The following is a 22,207-nucleotide window of genomic DNA, read 5'->3' as shown; positions in this document are numbered from 1 at the left end:
TCCCTGGTTGGGAGGTCTGTAGTAGACTCCCACCGTTAAGTCCCTTTCGCCTGAGGTAACAACTTTTTCCCACTGAAGAAGCAAAGTGTATAAAGGGATCTGATCGAAAGAGTGGGTTCAGAAGAAAAAGAAAACATTTCAAAAGTGATACTCAAACCCTCTGAGGTAGGTCTGCTGCTCAAACAACACGCTGCAAGGTTTTAAAAAAATATGTAACTCAGTAAGGACTACCACATTGGTGTGTCACCACTGAAAGCCAGATAGCATTACTTTCAAAACAAAAACTTTGTATTGCAGTTGGGGTGGCAGGTAGGGAAGGATCACACCAGAAATAAAAGTAAGTTTCTAAATAATCAATAATAATAATAATTACAGCTGGAGGATTCTCTCTCTTTCAACTGTGCATGTTGACCTGTAGATCTAGTTGCAGAAGTTACTTGCAGATTTCTGCTCCAGAAGCATACAGTATTACTCCAACTTAACAGCTGGCATAAAGAATGTCAGTCTAAACTTTTGCTACTGCAAACGTGATATAATGGTTAAGTTACCCTTCCAGCACCAAAGAGGTAACTTTAGTTGGAAATCTTTAGCTAACTACAGGTTAGAGATAGTATTAGTCCCACGCTACATAAGGCACTTATTTTTAAGGAGTATGTTTAGTTCAGTCTTTGTCCCTCCCTTCTCGTCTCCTCTCCCTATACACCCCAAGACGATGCAAGGATTGTTGTGGATGATACCTTTTGTTGGACTAACTATATAGTTGAGAAAGACATAGGCAAGCTGTTGGGTATGTCTGTACCCTTCCTCAAGTCTCAGAATGAATGATCACAGAAAAAAGATTTAGTTTTGAGGATAAAGAAAGGAAGCTGTGACACTAGCCCTGTGTAGGTACTAAACTGTAAGAACGTTAATTATTCAAGTACTCTATTTCTTGCTGCAAGGAATGTAGAACTCACTAATAATATATTTATCTGATAGCATATTAATTTTCTGCATAGAGGGACTAGCACTATCTGAAGCATGTTTCTCTTAGGGCAATCAGAGATTCAAAACAGAATTTGGTTTCAATGGCATGTACATGCCGCAAATGTCTGTCTCACATTTGAGGTAGCTATGTTCCATTGTTTTGGATTTCCTTGCACAGCTGTGCAGTAATGGACTTTGCTCCCAAGACATGTTTGCATACCACAACCCTCTGCTATGTGGAAATCAAAGTGAGAATATGTGCATGTTCATCTTACCCTTTACTAGCTAACTACAGCAATGAAATGTACAGCTACCAAGTTCTCTAAGCACATATGGCCCTATATTGTATTGGCACACATCAGGGAAAAGTTATGACTGTTATGGTTTACTTTTAGAGGTGCTATGAAGGAAAAAAGCAATAACAGTACCCCAAAGTACAAAGTTTTAGAATGTGTCATGAAATGAATCATCGTTTACAAATTAAACACACGTATATTTAAGAGTATCTGTTTTTTACAATTCAGAGTGATGCTTTTAAGGAAATAGGTAAGTTTTAAAAAATAAGATTTGAAAAATTCTGCAGCAAAATCATTTTTGTTGAAAAATACTACAAAAATATTGTGGGCTTAAGTTGGTCTACACATTTGTTAGTGCACAAGATCACAGTAACAGTTTTGCACCTGCAGCTATAGTTGCTTGCAGTTCAGGTTATCTAGAGATCTACGTCACCAATCGCACCTGCAAATTAGAGAAATCTAAGTAACCTAAATTACAAGCACAAATAATTGCAGGTGCAAAACTATGCCCGCAGAAATGGAGGCTGATGTCTAAAAATCTTAACTATCTCATTGTAAATTATGCACTGTATTATGGAGCCAGAATACTCCTGGGAGCATCACAAATCCATATAATGACTCTGAGTGCCTTTTGGATCTCTGATTTAGCCAGCAGATGGGAAAGAATACAAGTGGTAGAGAACTCCCTGGTGACTCCACATGTGGATACTGAAGAGAATAAGTTATTTTAGTGAAGACTGGAATTAACTTGCAATCAAAAAATTTTCCTCCCCAATCCAAACCTATTAGATGAGATAAAATAGGCCAGTGTTGTAATTTCATTAACTCTCTGTTAGTCAGAGAAAGGTGTATCCTTGATGCAAATATGAAAATTGGTCAAGTGTGATGACTTTTTTTTCTAATAGAGGATGGCATCAGAGATTAACAGAGGGAAATGTTGTCAACTCTTTAACTGTATAAATGACATGCTAAATTTCAGAGACCTGCAGTAATGATTGACTATCGCTTTAAGACATTTGCTATCATCTTTGATGGAAAGTGCCTAGATAAAAGTATTTTATAGATAATTGTCAAATCCTTCGTTACTTTGTCTTTAAACATTCAAGGAAATAACTCTGTCAAACACACAGATAGTTGAACTGCTAAAAACTTATGTATAAGAGCCTATTTTTTCTCTGGTAACTAATAGCAATAATGAATCATTTTCTTGCATTCTTTAGCTTAAATAGATAGGTGTGGTGCAATTTTAAACTAGTGACTGCTTCCTGTTGTACCAGTTATGCAAAAGGCAATACTGTTAGCAGAAGGGGAAAAAAACCCTAAATTCTCTTCTAGTGTTTGAACAGCTAAAACTCATACTGAACAAATGGAACACTCTGCCAGTTTGACAATCTGAATTGTAATGAAGAATTTTTCTGTTTTAGAAGCTTTAGGCAAAGTTGTTTTGGCATGTCTGTAACTTGTTCCTACTGCAAACAGAAGGACAGAGAAAAGCCTATTGTGGGATCAAAAATCTGTAAAGTTATAAGAAATGAGACATTTAAGCCCATTCTATGGCCTAGTCAGTGATTATAATCCAGACAGATCTGCACAGACCTGATCCAACTCCCACTGAAATTAAAAAGACTCCCTTTGATTTCCTTGGGAGTTGCACCAGACCCTAAGGTCAGATCCTTAGCCTGAATGAACCAATGTAACTCTACTGAAGTGTGTGGAGCTATGCCTATTTACGTTAGGGAGAGGAACAGAAATTACAAATAAACCAGTATAAGTGATCAGAAACCAGTCTTAACCTATAACAAAACAGAAGTTCAGCACACATAGACCAGTTTCAAAATGGCAGAACCCAGTTTAAGGTAGACCTGGGTGGATGTAGTATCTGATTGAATCAGTTTAGGTTAGACTGGGCTATCAAACTTCTGTCTCAGATCCCTTACCTTGTGGTCCCCCAGAATCCAAGGATACCTTGCAGCCCCCAGCTAGTCACCCCCACAGGGTGGGTGGACTAGCCTGCACCACAGCTGTCTGACCAGGGCCGCCCTCCTGCCCTGGGCTGTCACAGAGCTGAGGCAGCAAAACCTGCGTTCTGCAGGTCTGTGTCCTGCCTGTTCTTGTCAGCCTGGCAGGATGTGGGGGGAGGAAATAGAGCTCCCCCCATCTCAGCCCCTGCCCCCAAGCCCTGATCAGTGAGGGTTGCCACCCCCTGAACAGCTGTGCCAATGCGAGTCACTGAGGCACAGGAGGAGGGGGGCCCCTGAGCCCAGGTCTGCCCAGCTGTGTGGCAGGGAGGGGGATAAATGGGAAGGGTTAAACTGCTGGGGTCTGCTTTTCTAGCCCAGATAGCAGCAGCTACAGGCATGGCAGCAGCCAGGCAGGCAGTTTTACCTTTTGCTGGTTGCTCCCTGGGACAGACAGCCTGGGCAGCCACAGAAAATATGAGGGAAGGGGGAAGGTGAGCAGGAATCTGGAGTGCTGGGGAGGGTGGGGGGCAGTGGGCCCCATCCAGGCCAGCAGGGAAGGGAAGCAGACCCACGCTTGGCACCAGAATGGGGGATCCTTTCACCTTCTCCCTGCAAGTCAAAGACTAGCAGAGGGCAGGACTCAGCATCCAGCTCAGGGGGATGGTGGGGGGGTGGGAATCATGCTCAGCACAAGGGCTTCCTGCAGCTGGCCAGACCCCAGGTTGGAAGGGGCCTGGGTTGGGGTAGGGGGAACCTCCAGAAGCATGAGGCTCCCCTCACCTGGGCAGTTCCAGGCTGAGCACCAGGACAGGAGTTTCCTTCCCTTTCCCTCAGGGGTTGGGGATGTATGCCAGACAGCCAGTAGGGGATGGCCCCAATTGGCTGGGCTTGGTAATGGCCAGCAGACTGGGAGGTGTACTCAAGCTCTCAAGCACCTTCTGCCTTCTGGCCTGGGCCAGTGCAAGCATATGCTTGCTTTTCCCAACTGAGCACTGAATGTGAGTTCACTTCATTATCAGTTCACTCTACACAGCTTAGAGAAACCTGCAAAGATTGGATCGATTCCACCTCGGGCTTTTTGACTGTCTGTACTTAACCGAACTGAAGATCTGGACTGTAGCCTCGCCAAGTCATGGAAGGTCATGAATTTCAGTTCCATGCCAGACTGACTCTTCATTATTAAAATCATACATTTTATGATAAGTTATTTTTAATCATATCAGCCTTCTATCCTTGGCTCTTTTTAAAGCATTTTGTATGGGTTTGGGGTTGTTTTTTTAAATGTATGGCACATTCAGAATAAGTGGAATCTTCCACTTCAAGCAATGTACAATGAGGTTTTTATAAGCAAAAATACAAGCAATTTAGGAGAAAAGCCAGAACAAGATGTACATTTTGGAACAATTGAGCATGGTGTGAGGTACAGAGTAGAGATTGGACTTTGTCCCTACTGGATTTTTTTTAAGTATGCAAGTATAGCATAACAAAAAATAAACACATAGGCTGCTTATACATAAAAAAAACAAAAACAAAATGGTACTTTACTTTAAAGTCCACACACCCATGCACCAAGGTCAGCACATGCCCAGAAGAGGCAAGGCATTACTTGGACCCAGCTCACCCAACATCTATATAGATCAGGCGCTTTAGTGGGGCTTTATTTGTGCTTTTATTAGATACAAGTGCCAAAAAACCTTGCTAAAACACCCAATCTATACAGACACTGCAGAGCCAAGTCAAAATAATGTGCTACTTCTTCTGGGAAGCACTTTTTCTTTCTTCCATGTCTGTGAGTGCCCATAAGTAACATATGGGGTATGTCTTACATGTACAATCTGAGTGAAGGCTCATATTTAGCACAAACTTTGATCAAAAGTTAACAGAAGTTAAGTTAGCCTCCTTTTTCTAGGCTCACTTTTCACAATTCTAGATAGCAGAAAGAAAGGTTCAGGTTTCCTATCTCACTATCTCTGGTGGAGCTTATTTTTAGCTCATTAAATTCAGAGCCAAAAATTAACAATGGTTTTGAATAAAAGGTTGAAAGGGATTAAAAATCATGGAAGATAGATTGGTTTCTGTGCAAGAATAACAGTCACGTGGACGATGGCTCACAATAACTTCATAATATGACCCATATGCTGTAAATATTATGATGTCTGTGATTCTGAATAAATTAAATAAATGGATGCTGATTATTAATCTATTTGTTGGCTAATCCAGTGGTTTCTGAGCCAATTCCTCAGAATTTTTTCTGGAGTACTTGAAAAGCACATTTCATTGATATTCTCGCTCCCTCTGAGATCACTCTTGTCGCTATTATTTCTTTGACTTCTGTTGATTCCTCTATTTCTTGTATTAAGGACCTTGGTTTCCTATACCCTTATAAGGTTACAGCAGTGGTATTATATCATCTTTCCATACCTCATATGTAGTTTTCAAGCTCTTCCTGTATTATGCAGAGCTCTGAACTATATTTCCAAAATGAAAAAATGCCACAAAAGTAATGTGTTCCTTTTCAAAAATATAATCATAGCACAATGTTCATAGTATTACTGTTAGGATTGTGTTAACTATTAAAACATTATAGTACCTTGTTTATGGCTGCTTATAATCAAATTTTATTTTACATTCCTATATCCTACAAGTGGTAGGGATTTGGATGAATGGAAGCATGTATAGTACACGGAAAAATGTCCTAAGGTCAAATAAATGCCAGGGTACTTAAGCTAGCAAACACATCTATTAGCCTGTAGTATTGATTACTGGTATCTAAGTATTGATTATTGGTACTGAAATTTTACTTGCCTGGTTTGTGGAATTATGAGATAGATATCGTAGCACTAACTCTGGGCACCATGGCTAGATACAGACATTATACTTAGTGTGCTTTAAGCATGCAGTAAGTACTTTGCAGCCATCACAGAACAGACATGGCACATAAGATGCTTTAAAAATGGCAGATCTCATCCTAAGTTAACCCTGGATGGATATGTACTAACTTAAAGTACTTTCTGCTGGAGTGCTTTGTTGAACTTCTGTGCCAGATTCCATCGAGAGTTACCTTTGAGCGCAATCCCATTATCCAAAGTGGTGTTGCACAGGGCTGCACTCTAGCCTTGGGCAGAGAGCATTTGCTCTGCACTTGCCTGAGCCAGCCCTGCCCCCCCATCTTTCACTGACAGCTTCTGATCCCAGCCCCACATACAGCTTAGCAGTGGGGGATGTGGCATGAGTAAAAGGGGGTTTCTGCCCTTGCAGCCACCCTAGCCCAGTAGTGCCCTCCAGGCTGGCCATAGGTGGTGGGGCTGTGGGGAAAGGAGTACAGGACCTCTCTCCTGGCAGTAACCCTGGCCAGATTGCGGCATACCACTGCTTGACTAGAAGGGGCTGTGTCCCCACAGCGGCTCTGACTAGGGCTGCTGCAAGGGAAGGATGCTAGGGACCAGCTGAAGTCACACTGAAGCTTCTAGTTGTTGCTCTGAAGAGGTGGTGGAAGGGAGCCCTCCTCATGCAGACCCAGCCTAATCCACACTTCAAACCCTAGCCAACAAGTTGCAGGAGAGCCCTCACCAGGGGGGAGGGGAGTGAGGGGACTCTGTTACTCTCCTGTTTTCCCCCCCCAGCTGGCAGGAGGATGGGGTGAAGCTGGGGAGAGGGGCCACTCTAGCATCCTCCTAGGAGGCATGTGGGAGCACCCCCAGTGGCCAGTGTGAGCAGGCTGCAAGTTCCCTCCACTGAATAGAGAACACTTGTTTATTTGGCTCTTTAACTTATTGCACTCTGAATAAAGTGTGGTAAGTTAGAAGGCACAGACAAACATGCCAATTTCTGTCCAATCTGGCCCCAGAAAGAGGTCTACAGCCCTGACAAAACACAAATGCATGGCTGCAGAGCACTTTAAAAGGCCAATGTCATGACAATCTGAACCCTAATTGCATGGGGGCACATTAATTTGTGCCTGCATGCACCAGGAGCAATGCTCAGCTGATGCCACCCAGCCCTGTTTCTAGCAGTGTTTACAGAATGGGAGAGGGGAGATAAGTTTTTTCTGGGGATTCCCCAGCCATGCTGGAGTGTGGGGGGGATGGATTTTCTCCCCCACCCCCACCCCGGTTGGAGGGGGCTCCAATCCATTCTCCCTCCCACTCCAGTTTGGCTGGGGAATCTCCAGAATGGACCTCCCTACCCATCCTGAGGCAGCACCAGAGCTACAAGGGGAGGGGCAGAGTTAAGGGAGAGGGTGCATGTATGCACCCTCTCTCTCTGAATCAGCTCCCTCCACCCTCCCAGCACAGCAGCTAATGTCTGTTAGCTCAGGAGGATCTGTCTAACTCATGGTGTTTTGGCAAAGTGCCATGTGTTAGACCAGAGAGCTGCATTTCTGTCTGCACCCAGAGTGCTTACACCAGGGGCTTTTTGAATATCTGTACGTAGCCCATGTGTCAGTGAAAGCTTTACTCTGTTAAACTGGTTTTGACATTAAAAAAAGACAAATCTAGAATGTATCCTTATTAGGCTAAATGTTTGCTTTTACCTCATGTTAGTGATCATATGGTAACATGTAACATGTAATCTCTACAAGTATTAACAGTCCATTGTCAAGCCATCAGGGTTCCTAGAATTTACCTCAAACTGCTCACTCGTTAAAAATACAGCTGCCTTGTTTTCAGTAGAATATTACCTTGTGTTAGGAACAAACTCTTAACATGTTGGCTTGCACACAGTAGGACCATACTTTGATTCCTATAGAGGGTAAAGATGTAGGTAATTTTTACCACATTTGAAAATGCTTTTCTCCATTACTAAATGATTCTCTCCCCATCCCACATAAACTAATATGTCCTCAGGGTGCCTTTGATTTTATGAATTCACATTACCAAATCCATATAACCAAAATAACAGAGCCATGAAACCTTAGTCTTTCTTTTAAATTCTGGGATTGTGCTGCAGAAGTAAAGGCAGAATAGGGCCCTAAAGGTACTTAGTGTCATTGTTTCAATTACAGAACTGTATGGATAAGAGACTTGGATTTGACAGCAATAGAAGAAAGAGAATATTATATGCATGCCTTCAATCAGCTTTGTATTAGATCCTTAAAGGGAAAATTATGTGGAAGACAGGGGAAGAAAACAACAAACTAAGCAAGATCCCAATTTCAATATAATTTGGAGAAAATAACTGATTTGGGTTGGTCATATTGCCAGGATGGATGACTCAAGGCTTCCAAACAAGAAATGGAAACCAGAAGGATGCCTAAAGCCTGAAAGAAGAACAAATTGAGAAGATATGATTGACTGTAATGTTTCAAAATCAACTATTCCAAAGATGAGTTTGGGCTGGTGCCCAGAATACAATTGAATGGTGATGTTCATTTAGATCTTCAATGCTAAAGCAAAATAAAATGTTGAAGTTGTGTTTCTGTTAGAGATTTACTTGTTAATTCTTTCCAATTTCTCCAAACTGTGGATCTGATGTCACTTCCTCCCTCTTCTGTTGCATGCTTCAGTGATTATTGTTGCAGCTCTATAATTTTGCTGAGCACAAGTTTTTTGATGAAAATCTAAATCCAGGCGATAACATCTTTAACTGTTACATGTCACTAGTCAATTAATGGCTTTGAAAGATTTCACATACCATGTATAAATGGACTGATGCAGTGTTATTGATCAAGGAAAAAGAAAAGGATAAAAAATAAAATCCTTACATCCACACATGCGTTTATTGTTTCTTGCTGGTTTTAGAACCACCCACATTTCCATTATCATCACATTAGTGTTTTGAGTTTTTGCAAATGAAATACTTGAGGTTTTACATGATTGTACATTTTAAGTGCATTGGTTGTAAGGCATTATTGGAAAAAACTGACTGATTTCATTATCTTCATCTCAGACAAAGTTTCTGAGACAGACTGGGTGCATCTGCACGTGATATTAATGTGCCTGAATAAACTTTAGTGCAGTTGTGCTGAAGTCAGCTGCTCCCAGGTGCAGTGTATTTATGTGTGCCTGGGACTGCAGCAGTTTGAGCTGAAGCAGTTCTGGGTGGACGTGAAGCTGCTGTGCCTGGGAGCAGCTGACTTGGAGCAGGAAGCCCTGGGGGACCAGCCCTAGGCCCCAGATGGCAGTGTCAGGCAGCAGAGGGGCTGGCTGGGGCACAGGGTGTTACAGTGTGAGGCTGGCCAGCAGGAAGCCCCCTCACTGTAGCATCCGTGTGCCCCAGTCAGCACCAGTCACAGTCTAAATGTGCTTTTGGGTGCATGTAAGTACTCCACCATATGAATTCTTACCTAAATATCCTACTTAACTATCCTATGGAGGAGTTAAATAGTTTACTGTGCCCTAAAATGAGCATACGTGTAGACTGTGATGCTTTACTGTGGAGCTAATTAGTCAACTGCGCAGGAAAGTGAACATGTAGGTGTGCCTACTGTACATTAGACAAAACTCTGCTAACTGACTGAAGTTTGAGCAGTGGATCAGATTCAAATCACGGTCATTTCCATTTCTTCTTTTTTTATTCTCTTACCGTGCTAACTCTATCAGGCCTTGTCACTCACTCTCATTCTTTTTCTACCCCAAATTAAATGGCAAAACAAAATGCAGTATCTAACTAATCAAAATGCCCAAATTAAGTGTTCTCTGTTTAACTTCCCTGGACTGGAAGACATTATAGCTTATCTAATACCCACCTATTGGATCAGGTTCCTCACAGAATGCACTTTTCTAGTGTCAGCATTTGCTGCTGACAGTTGTTCCACCAACATGCAGTGGAATTGGTAGCTATGTGACAAAAAGTAGTGCTTCTTTACTGACCATGAGAGTTGTTCTGAATTATTGGGTTTGCTCTGAGATTAGTTGCCTTACCCAGAAATGAAAATATGCTGTCTAATGCTTACGTACAAAAACTTTTGTTTGTTTTTTAAATAGGTTATTTGGTTTCTACAAAGGCATACTTCCTCCTATTTTGGCAGAAACACCAAAAAGGGCAGTGAAGGTAAGGCACTGTATTTCCTTCTTTTAGAAATGTGTTACAGTAAGTCCAACAGCAATGGCTCTAAAACATGAATTTTCTTCCCACACAAGAAATGTGCTGATTGACACTGAATCCCATGCTAAGTTAAACAGTGATTTTTACTCAGAAGAAACTTCCATTGATAACACTGCACATTTTGCCTGATTAAGAACAGCAGGAACATGACTTTAATTACTGGGTTATAGCTGAGTGGTTTGTATGAAATCATGGAAGAACAAATTATGACTAGAAGGAATAGTTCAATTTCATGTTTTTTTAATTTTGGGTAGATGTTTTTTATAAATTCTTTGTGAGATACAAATGAATTAATACTAGGAATATGTTAACAAATTAAAGCGTTCATGAAGGAAACTTTTCACAGTAAATATTCATTAAGTGAGGTGGAGCACTATGTCAAAGCACCTCAAGTACCCCCTTCCTTGTAGTTTCCCAGACTTTAAGGACAATAACCCAAAAAACCCAAGGCGTTTTGTACTCTTCCTTTATTAAGTATATTCATGGACAAAACTCCCTACAAAAATATACACTCCAACAAAAATAAATTAATACTGACTGACCTATTGAAGTCATTCACTATTTTTATTTTTATTGGTTCTAATTTTTCTTACTTTGTGATATTTTATACCAGTTTTTACACTACTATAATAGCATCATTATCACTTTTGCTATCTCACTGTGGAGTTTTTACAGTGAGATGCATTTAATTCTCACTGAACCTGTTTAGCTGAGAGGACGTTCTGTATATGCCAATTTTCTTTTTTTACTGAAGGACTACAAGTCATTCTGGGCCTCAGCTTGCCACCACTCATGTAAGGTATAATATGCATGTAAAAATGACTTGATGTAAGCCCCGTAATAAAATCCAACAGAAGATCTCTTGATAATGCTTTCCTTTTATAAAATCATAGAAAAGTAGGGCTGGAGGGGACCTTGGGAGGTAATCTAATCCAACACCCTACTCAAGGCAGGATTGCCCTGCTCTTAAAAACTTCCAAGAATGAAGATTCTACAACTACTCTGGGTAATCTGCTCCAATGTTTAACCACTCTTGTAATTCTTCCTAATATCCAACCTAAATTTCCTGTGTTACAAATTAAAAGCATTACTCCTTGTTCTGTCCCCCGCGGCCACAGAGTCTAGCAACATCCTCTTTTTAACCACCTTTCAAGTATTTAAAAACCATAGGCAATGTGTGGGGGGGGGCATGGGGAGGCATGGGGGGGGCACGTGCTCCCCCTGAGACTGGCTGCCACTACAGCTGCCACCAGCTTGTGCGGGCAATCATCGCTCACCACCCCCCCACCTCGCTGCCAACACTACTGCTGGCATCTGCAGGTGGTCCCCGCTCACCACTCACCACCCCACCCCGCTCCACCAACACTGCCGTCAGCATCTGCAAGTAGTCCCTGCCCACCACTGCCGACACTGACACCAGCATCTGTTAGTGGTCCCCACTCGCTGCCATGGTGCCCCCTAGTCTTGGAGGCACCAGTCATTCATGTTAAAAACTGTTATCAAATTCCCCCTCAGTCTTCTCTTCTCAGGAGTAAATAATCTCAGTTCTTCCAACCTATCCTTGTAAGTCATGTTTTCTAAACCTGTAATTATTGTTCCTCTGCTCTGGGCTCTTTCCAAATTGTCCAGGTCTTTCTTGAATTCTGGGGACCAATACTGTACACGTCATGCTACGTAAAGTCTCACCAGTGACAAATAGAGAAGAAGAATCATTTGACTTCACTTGCATGCAATGATCTCGTTAACGCAGTTTAGTATTCTATTAGTTTATTTTGCAACAAGAGCTTACTGTTGTTGCCTCATATTCAGCTGACAATCTGCTGTATTTGCCAGGTCCTTTTCTGCAGTACTGCATCCTAGCCAGTTGTTCCCCAATCTGTAGTTGTACATGTGTTTGTTCCTTCATAAGTGCAAGACTTGGCATTTATCCTTATTGAATTTCAGTCAATTAATTTCTGACCGTTTCATCCAGCTTATGCATGTCATTCTAAAACCCTAATTACCAACTACAGCCACTTTTGACTTCCTCTGGGGGGCACTAGTCATGTCCCAGGCTTTGGTGTGCATGGCTTGGCTTCTTCTGCCAATGGAGTAAGCTTCTTTTCCAATACCAAGGCTTCATACTTTTTTTTCACCTTGACTGCCAGGGGTTCAAGAGAAGAGTACTGTGTGCTGCCAGAAATGAACAACTGCCAGCTTGTACCTTCATAAATATCCAAGTCTTTCTTGCTCTGCTGTACCAACTATTTACATTTTGTAAATGCAAATAAGATGTCTGCTCTCTCTGTCTGAAAATGACCGGCTATAAGAAAAAAACTATAGTTGCAGTGCAGAATAGAAGGATGACATTTCAAAGTGTTCCTAATGATTTTTTCCCCGGTTTTTCGCCTCCCACATTAATTCTTTATATGAGAGGAAGTCATTCTCTTGGCACATTCTGAACAGTTGGAACTGGATTATATGATTGCCAACTCCAATCATTCAACAACCATGAGTCTTCTCCCATCCTCCACCCCCATCCCATGCAAAAAAAATATGGTTTTAAAGCAGAAAATCTAAAATAATCAAAATTCATCAAACTTTTTTTTCTTTTCTTTTTTTTTCTTCTGGAGTTTTTCTGCAAGCAAACAAACTAGTCAAGAGATCAAGAAAAACCACAGGGGGCACTGACAGAAGTGATATTTGTTGCATGATCAGCCCCTTTAAAGTTCTCTATAGCCATGCCTTAACAGAAGTGTGTGGCTGCAGATGCTTTAAAAGTGCCCAATCGTGCATTAAATTAAATGAGGGTTCAGATGAAGGTGCTCCAAAGCTGAGTGCCTTCATTAACTTCTGTTTGTCCCTGTGCCAACTGGGGCTGAGTTGTTGCAGTTCAGCCCCACCCCTGGTGCTGTCTAAAGGATGGGAGGGGAAGAAAGAAAGGGAGGGGAGGGAGCTCAGGTCTGGAATTTGTCCAGCCTCTGCTGGGGGGGAGGGGGACAGGGGCTGATGAGTCCATTGGAGCCTCCCCCTCCTCCCATGAGGCTAGGCAGACCCCAGACGGGAGCTCCCTCCCCTCCCTTCCCCCCTTCCATCCTGCCAACAACACTGGAGTTATGGGGGGCATGTAGCTAGGGGAGAGAGGCTGCAGATGCACATCTCCTCCTGGATCAGCTCCAAAGTGGAGCTTGATCTTGTACACCCACCCCCCCACAACCGCTTCTCCCCTAACAGTGAACATCTGTTGGGTCGAGGGTAGGAGGGTCAATATAACTTATGGCACTTGCTGTTACAGCAGGGAGCTGCATGTCTGTCAGTCCCAGGATGCTACTTTAACATTTAAATATGCATAGCTGTAAGACCATTGCTCATTCGGAATGCCCTGCCCACTCCAGTTTAACAGAACTAAGCAGTAGTTTGAGGAAGTCTAGTTTTTGTCTATTTTTCCCCTTCAAGGAAGTTTGAGGAAGGGCAATTTTCAATTTGTGGCAATATCATTTATTGTTTTATGGGGGGCATTTTGTACAGCTCATATTGTATGGGCCATTTATGTCTTATAAAAGTGTGCAGAAAGATTGATTTGGATTATAAAACTACTGTACTGATAAATGATCACCAACATAAATAAACAAGGCAGAGTTTGTGCTGGGAAGAAGTATAGCAACATGTACCTGGGATAATGCATTAATTTGATGCAGCTATTTGCATGTAAAAAGCAAGCTATCAAAACAAAGGTGTTCTGATGCAATATTTTAATTGAGTGCTAAGTGTTGGAAACACAAGCACACTTTTAAGATATTAGCTCCTTTGACTTTCTATATTGGTGTTTCTTTCTTTCTCTCTTTTTCTTTTTAAAAAAAAAGGCTTTTATTTCTCAAAGATGAAAAGTCATACTTTATAACCCTGAGTTAGTTTGGACTTAGAGGAAAGAAATGAATGGTGCCAATAGAATGGTTAACAGATGAACTTTTGGGGTAAATATATATTGTACATATGTTCCCAGACATCTTGTTTCAAGCATATTTTACACTAAAGTTATTGAGACATCTGGTAAGTACTTTGGCTATTTTCTGTTTAACTTGAATTAAAGTGTTTCTTTGCCAGATGGACAGTATTGGTTATTAGATATATGAAAGCATATATTTTATATATACTGATCCTTGGATTTTGTGAGTGCTATTAACATAATAGAATTATAGGGTGAAAAAAACAAACTTTTTTGTTATTAAAGACAGTTTGGATGCTCTCAGGTATCATACACCTTATTCATACATTAGTCATGTTAATACATACAGCTACTTTTATGTTGCATTTTATTGGTATTGATTAGTTTTCTTTAAAAATAGTTGTGTAACATGAAACAAAGTTTTTGTGAAGTAGTTCTTTTATTTATGACTCTAGGAAGCCATTGATATTCTAAGGTAAAAATGTTAAGACCAAAAAATTGCTAGGTAATATATTTCTTCCTTTATTACAGCCATTTTACAGATCTGTGAGGCTATGGAAAACATTAGGGAATACCATAAATTCCATGAAAGTTTAGGAGAATAACACTGACAAGAAAGATGTTGGAAAGAGAAGAAAGCAATTTTTAACACAAAAAAACCACCTAATTTGATTCAGTATAGTAACTGACCTTGCAATGACTGACACTTTTCCAGAGATTTTATTTTATTCTAAAGGTAAAAGTGATTCAGGAAATTATGGCATGCTCTACAAGTGGGCGCATTTCATGATTGTTTAACTTCTCTATATTGCTAGACCTAATTTAACACATTTATTTGGTTTGATTATCAGCAAGCTTATTCCAGTGATCTTAAACATATTTATTTTATGTGTAGTAAATTGTTCTTAAATCTGTACATTTTGTGGACATTCTAGGGAATTTTTCTTGAGTAATTCCCTTTAAAGACAAAAAGTTATTTATATCCTGTGACTTGAGTATCGAGCACTGAGATTTCATACTTTCAAATTTATATTTTGCAACACAGAGCTGTAATATATATTTTCTGGTTTTAGTACTGTTCTACTAAAAGGGTGCCTGGTTCAGAAAATGCTGCCAAGCCTGCTATAGCAAAGAAGGTCTCCATCCCACCAAGCTAAAATGCCAAAGTGATGTTTTGTTTCTCATGCTCTTGTGTAGGTGGTGCACAGCAAAAGCTGTTTTATGCACAGAACTGCGTGAAAGTGATAAATGGAGTCCTATGGAATTAGGATGCTTTTCTTGTGCATCACAGATTAACCGGTTCCTTCTGTTTAATAAAGAACTTCAATTCCTCAGTGCTTCTTGGGAGACTTGCAGCAATTTGGCCTTGCTTCCCATTGCCTCCTTCAGTATGGCAGAACAGTTTGAAGCATCTTAGTAGTGGGACTTATAGTTGGAAGCCATGTGAATAGCTTGCTGGGGAATACATTTAGCAGTCTCTTGTTTAAGAATATTGGAAAGCCAGGAGACCTCCAGCACTAAAGCACTCTACAGTCACTGGTCAGAAAGATAAGAGGTTGGTAGTTGCTTACTTTTGAGATGCAGACACCTGTGGGTAAAGTATAGGAAACATGTCTAGTAGGATTTATAGTCCCAGGCCTTGCATATACCCTTCTTCTCAAAAGTGTAAAACCTGTAACTTTACATGGTGTATTACTTGTAATAACTCCAGATTCTGCCTGGAATTTTGTCTCTTCCTGCCCTCTCTACCCACTAAGATTCTATAGTCTCCTAGTTCATCATTCTAGCAAGCTATTTATAACTGCAGAAGATGCTGTTTACCATTCTCATTGTTATTTCTGGTAGCATCAGCCTGGAAAATGTTGTAGTTTCATAGTTGGTCGGGTCAGAAGGGACCTGAGCAGATCATCGAGTCCACCCGCCTGCCATGGCAGGAAAGAGTACTGGGGTCAAATGACCCCAGCAAGATGTTCATCAAGCCTTGTCTTAAAGACCCTCAGGGTAGGAGCTAGCACCACTTCTCTTGGAAGTTGGTTCCAGATCCTAGCCGCCCTGACAGTGAAGTTGCGCCTCCTGATATCTAGTCTGAATCTACCCTCTGCCAGCTTGTGACCGTTATTTCTAGTCACTCCTGGGAGTGCTCGGGGGAACAGGGACTTCCCCAATGCCTGCTGGTCCCCTCTGACTAGTTTGTAACAGGCCACTAGATCCCCTCTCAGCCTTCTCTTGTGGAGGCTGAACAGGTTCAGGTCCTGCCCTGCTGCCCCTTGATCATGTGAGTGGCCCTCCTCTGGACCCTATCCATGTTATCCACATCCCTCTTGAAGTGCGGCACCCAGAACTGGATGCAGTACTCCAGCTGCGGCCTGACTGGTGCCGCATAGAGGGGGAGGATCTGGTTAAATCCACACCTTGTGCATATTTCTTGGACCATCATGACTAAAACATTACTCCAACCCTACCACAGCAATATGTGGCTTTTAAAAAAAACTTGCTGAATATAATTAATGTAGGAATGGAAGGTAGCTCTTTGATGACTGAGTTCAGTCCCTTGCTGTTGCAGGCAACCGTGTCATCATCTCCAGCTGCAGTTTAAAATTAGTTAGATTTCTTTCCCATACCATTCTTCTTGGAACTCAATTCCAGACTCTCACTTTCCTGATGATTAGAAACTTTCTTTTTATTTCTATCTTATATCTGTTCATGGCCTGTTTCTTAGCCACTTAGTCATAGGACCTTAAACAATAGTAAATTATTGACTGGGGAAAATATTTTTAAAGGGTGGTAAAAATTGGGAAAAAAATATTAATTTACAGTGGAAGACTACAAAAAAGTGCAAAGATGTCAAATCTGTTAAAAATGAGAAATTTCAAATAGATGCAGGCACCTACCCTGAAAATCTTCAAATAGAGACTGGACAGCTTGCTGGGGTTATTTGACCCCAGCAGTCTTTCCTGCCCAGAGCAGGGGAGCTGGACCCAATAATCTCATGAGGACCCTTCAAGCCCTAAACTTCTGTGAATCTTTGAATCTGTAATGCCTACCAAAACTGGGAATGGCTGCACTAAATGAAAATTGTATGGTTCATTTGTTGCTAGAACAAATTACACCAGTTATTCTATAACTAATGTAGCAGCATCTGAAAATGAGATACCAGTGAAAGGTTAGTAAACTGAAAATAAAGACTATGTACTGCAAGTCTGCTCTTATGTAAAACAGTACACAGTGTTTTATATCATTTACAAAGCAAAAAAGTTAAATTACTAGATTTTCCACTACCTTAGAGCTTTTATAGTTTTTTCCTATGTGCAACTGCAGTATTTTATGTTTATAATTCACAGAGGAGCATAGTTACACAGTGTAGAATTCTTGAAAAATCAGGACTTCATTATTTCCTTTTTTCCCTAAATCAGATAAATAATTTGTTATATATTTTTATGTCCACCATTGAAGTTGAAACACAACTGTTTTTTTTTTAATAGTTTTTCACCTTCGAACAGTACAAGAAATTACTAGGATATGCTATGCTCCCACCAGGACTGGTAAGTATGAATACATGCCTTAGAGTTCTTCTTATTAAGCAGTTATTGGATGAGTCTGTATCTCTCCCCAGCATTAAAAATATCAAGATAGCATACAGATTAAATGGACCCAGTAATCCAAACTTCCACAAGACAGATTTGTTTATTTAAAACTTTTATTGCTTTTATTTTTATTTATGATAAGCAACTTATAATATGATCAATACATTGGAATGTCTTCCTAATGATAATTCACTATGTTATTGCATAACATTTGTTCGACTCTCTTGCAATGAACAATATAGAGCCATATTGGGGATATAATTTTTTATACTTGAAAATATTAAAAATATATTGAACTTGCCTATTATGTACCTGTATGGCACTAGTTCCTAGAACCACCATCAGGGCTCAGAGCAAACATGTAAAAAGATCTCTTTTCCCTAAGTGTTTACAATAGGGGTTTGCAAAGCGGGCAATATTCGATTTGGATTCAGATTCAGCTCAATTTGGGGGACAGTGATTTGATTTGCTGATTCAGATCACTGTCCCAATTCAATTTGGCTGAATCTGAAGATTCGATTCTGATTCAGAGAATTGGCGATCTGGCCATAGACACAGCTTTATATGCTTTATCTATGTGCCTTGAGGTACCAGGCTGAGATGGCGTGGTGAATGGAGTGTCCCATGGGGGGGTCCCCCATACACTTGGCGATGGACCTGGAACTGAACTGGAAGTAGTTCCAGTCCACTTCCGGGTCTGCCGCCAAGTGCATGGGGGACCCCCACACTCCTCCAGCACAGCAATCAGCCACGGGGTACCCCAGGTGCTCCCCCAGTCGCCAAGCCAGGAGGTGGGATGGGTGCCCCACATGCTCCACAGCAGACCCAGAAGTGGACAGGAAGTATTTCTGGTCCACTTCCAGGTCTGCTGCTGAGCATATGGGGGACTCTCCCCCGCCACTCCCATGGGATGCCCCATCTACCCCACCACCTTAGCATTCATGAGCTGCACCTGGTACCTTAAGGTATGTAGAAAAATCATTTAAAGCAGTGTATGGCTGAATGGTTGAATCTCTCTGAATCAGTTCAAAGGGTTCTGATTCAATTCAGAGAGATTAAAAAGTCTCCTGATTCAGTTTGGATTCAGAGATTCAGCTGCTGAATTGGGCCAAATCTCTTCTGAATCAAATCAGCTACTGAAGCTTTGCCCAGCCCTAATTTTCAACATAAGAATAAAGCATTAAGAGTGAAATTCTAAGCCCACTGAACCTAATGGCAAATCTCCTACTGATTTCAGTAGACAGGATTTCATCTCAGAACCATAAATATGTTGTTAAAGCAAACAGTAACACATACTGTATATTAACACAGCAGGGCTGTTTATGTTGATACAGTGGATTTTTGTGAAGAGCTATGTATTTCCATATTTACAGTTTGATTCTGTATCTTTATATTTAGTGATAATTTATTCTTCATGTAGTCCCTTTCATTTGTGGGAATGTTTGTGTGATAAGCTACCATGAGACATTCTTTTTTAAGATCTGACCATATAAATACTAAACAACAAATAAATAACATGCAACAGATTGGCAATAAAATCAGGTTTAAATAACAAACCTCTTCTTTTATTATGGTCTAAGATAATACCCTACCTAGCAGGCCTATATTCTCTGAACTCAGATATTTTGTTGACAGGGGAAAATGTAGTAATTTTATACTAATGTAAAAACACATTGAAACAAAATTTCTGATGACCCACATGCCACAGAAAGAAAGAAATGTGGTAATTTGCTCCAAATATAGTAACCGAAATATTCAAGGGGCACATCTACATGTGCACATTAATGCTCAATAGACTATTTTACTATGCATTAAAGCATCACATAAAAAACCTTGACATTCCACTGATGCTCAGTAAAATAGTCTATTGTGCATTAAGCATCACTTCAAAAAGTGCAAATGCACTACTGCAGGAGTACTCACATTGGAAGTACTAAATTTAATGCACATTAGAAAAGGCGCATTAATGCACGTGTAAACACACTGAGGGAATAGCAAAAACTACTAACTTAGGTAGCAAAACAACATTCCACCAAATGATCTAGACAGAAGAAAAGGAGGTATATCTATGAAAAGAAGAGGAAAAAGCATAATATGCAATACCATGGCAAGATAAGGTAATATAGTAAATACAGTTCAGATAAAGCTTATCAAAGAATGAAAAACTTTCTTGAACAATACTTCAATTTTTTTCTAATTTTACAGTGTTTGAAACATACCTATTTTTAGACTTGTGTAAATATTTTCCTCAACAATATAAAAAATGCTATTAATTTTTTTATTGACATTTTCTGTTTACCAGTTACCCATTTGCAGTGGACATAAGAATTTTTAGAAATTGTTTTGAAAGAAAATCAATAACCATTTTCAATACAATTCTGGAAAAGGGCCCAGCATTCTTTCTATAAAAAAAGAAAAATATGGTTTTAAAATAAGCCATTTCAATAAAAAAAAAATTTGAAAACCACCAATTCTCATTTCAATATTTCTGTATTTAATTCCTTACCTCCCTACCTACTCCTTTTATCTTATTTTGATTTTTCATTTTGTCATGTATCAAACACTTCTCATTTTATCAAGACTCCTGTATCCTGTTTATAATAGTCCATGTATCTGAGTTTTATGCCAGGTTAAACATGTGAAATACTTGGAAGAGTATATTTAACAAATAATAAAATCCTGAACATCTGGATTATAGATTTCCTGGTCAGATGAGTTTTGGATTATAATTCTTTTTACAGTTTTGGCTTCCAACATATAAGTTTGTGAGAGTTGAAGAAATATGTGGCAACTTGTCTTGTAAGAACAAGTGACTCTCCATTAGGCTATATCATATCAGCACAGGGCATAAAACAGAGAGATACTGAATTTATCAGTACCCTTGGTTCAATCTGTATGCTACTGCCTTCCAAATCCACCCCTCACACAGGATGGTAAACAATTTACATGAAACTTCCTCTTCAGTACTCATGCGACACGATAATCATTTGTAGTTTCCTATATTCAAGGAAGAGGCTGCCATTTGTCTCTCTAGTAAGTGTAAGGAGCAGGGTTTATGGGTTTTTTGTGCATGGCAGCCTTTTTCCAAAGAAAGTGTGCTGAAAATCTGTAAACACAGCATATTCATTCTTCACAAAGAGCAGCCCTGATTCACATAGCAGATGTACTGAACAACAAATGTTGCTGTATTTTTAATGTATTACATTGTTATTAGCTTCACTTCACTTTAATGTCATAGCCATGCAAGGAAGACCTAAATCTAAAAGGTTTCAGATGCGTCCCATGTACTTTCAGGTTGAGGTAGGTATGGTTCTGGGTATCCTGGCACAGCGCATACCAAGGCAGTGTGTCTCATTGAAAAGAGGCAAAGATTTCTCAGGGTGGTATCTTTTATTGGATCAACTGTATAGTTGGGGTACAGTTAGACAAGCTTCCAAATGCAAGTTATTCTCTGCCAGATACAGGAAAGAGGCAGAATGCATTTCCACCCTATTCCCTGTAGCCTGAATCCAAGAGATGATGCTGAAGGGGTCAGGGCTATGTTCCCACTCCATATGGGAAGTGTAGTCCCACTTGCAGTGTCACATAGTTCAGGTACACAATGGCTAGGATTATGGCTGCTCCTTCTACCCTTTCCATTCTTGAACAGTCATTCAGAGCCACTCACAGTCTGGCCTCCTTTGAGAGGTGACTATTCTTTTCCTCCTTTTTTAGTTTAGCAAATTGTACTACTCAATATTCTGTTCTAGGTTTGTAAGTAGGAGAGAGCTGGCGGTGAGAATTTAAATGGACATCTAAAATGCACTATTTTGAAATTTCCTGGATATTTTACTTATCTATTATGAACAAAGTAAGACATTGTTTATCTTCCTAATAACATGTTTCCTCCTTGACTACAAAGCACAGGCCAGCTTCTGCAGTCTTTACACAGAGCTGTCGTGCCCTCAATTTCTTAGCCAATGGAACACACACCTGTGAAGAGCGCCAGCACCTGTCTTGTGCATCATTTAAGTCTCATTTGCGCCTTTTCAGGGTTGAAACTTACCCATAAAGAGTTTTCCTTTTTTAACTGGGCAATTTGCTAGAAAAAGTTCTTCAGTGCTCTTTACAAAATTAGTTCCTTTTTTATAGAAAATTTTACTGCTCAATACAGTTGTTTTATTGTGCTTCATAACTGCAGCTATGCTTCAAAAGTAAAATTATTGGGTACCTATACATGTGCTGGACATCTGCTCCAACACATGCTGATTAGCACACATCAGAGATAATCAAGTCTGCTGAAACATGCTAATAAGCATGCTCCAGCAGCCTCTGCATCACATGTATTCAGTGTCCCCACACTTCAAAATGGTAGCAGGGTGTTTTAACTAAAGTTTGTTGAACAAGTGACTCTCGGAGCTGTTCTAATTAAAGACCCCCACTCTTCCA

General features: G+C 40.3%; 1 protein-coding gene across 2 annotated transcripts in view; it reads left to right on the top strand.

Annotated features, from left to right (window-relative positions):
• SLC25A21 (solute carrier family 25 member 21) overlaps window positions 1–22,207 on the top strand; it is a 432,824-nt gene that overhangs the window by 391,303 nt on the left and 19,314 nt on the right. The window contains exons 4-5 of one of the 2 annotated variants that reach the window (XM_019552187.1): window positions 10,150–10,216; window positions 17,678–17,737. In XM_019552187.1, coding sequence (XP_019407732.1) covers window positions 10,150–10,216; window positions 17,678–17,737 — 127 coding nt within the window. The remainder of the gene's footprint in view (window positions 1–10,149; window positions 10,217–17,677; window positions 17,738–22,207) is intronic. The other variant, XM_019552188.1, reaches the window with a different exon arrangement.

Source organism: Crocodylus porosus, unplaced genomic scaffold, assembly GCF_001723895.1.
Source record: "Crocodylus porosus isolate Cpor-Errol unplaced genomic scaffold, CroPor_comp1, whole genome shotgun sequence".
Lineage (NCBI taxonomy): Eukaryota > Metazoa > Chordata > Crocodylia > Crocodylidae > Crocodylus > Crocodylus porosus.
This window is presented reverse-complemented; position numbering and strand designations above follow the sequence as displayed.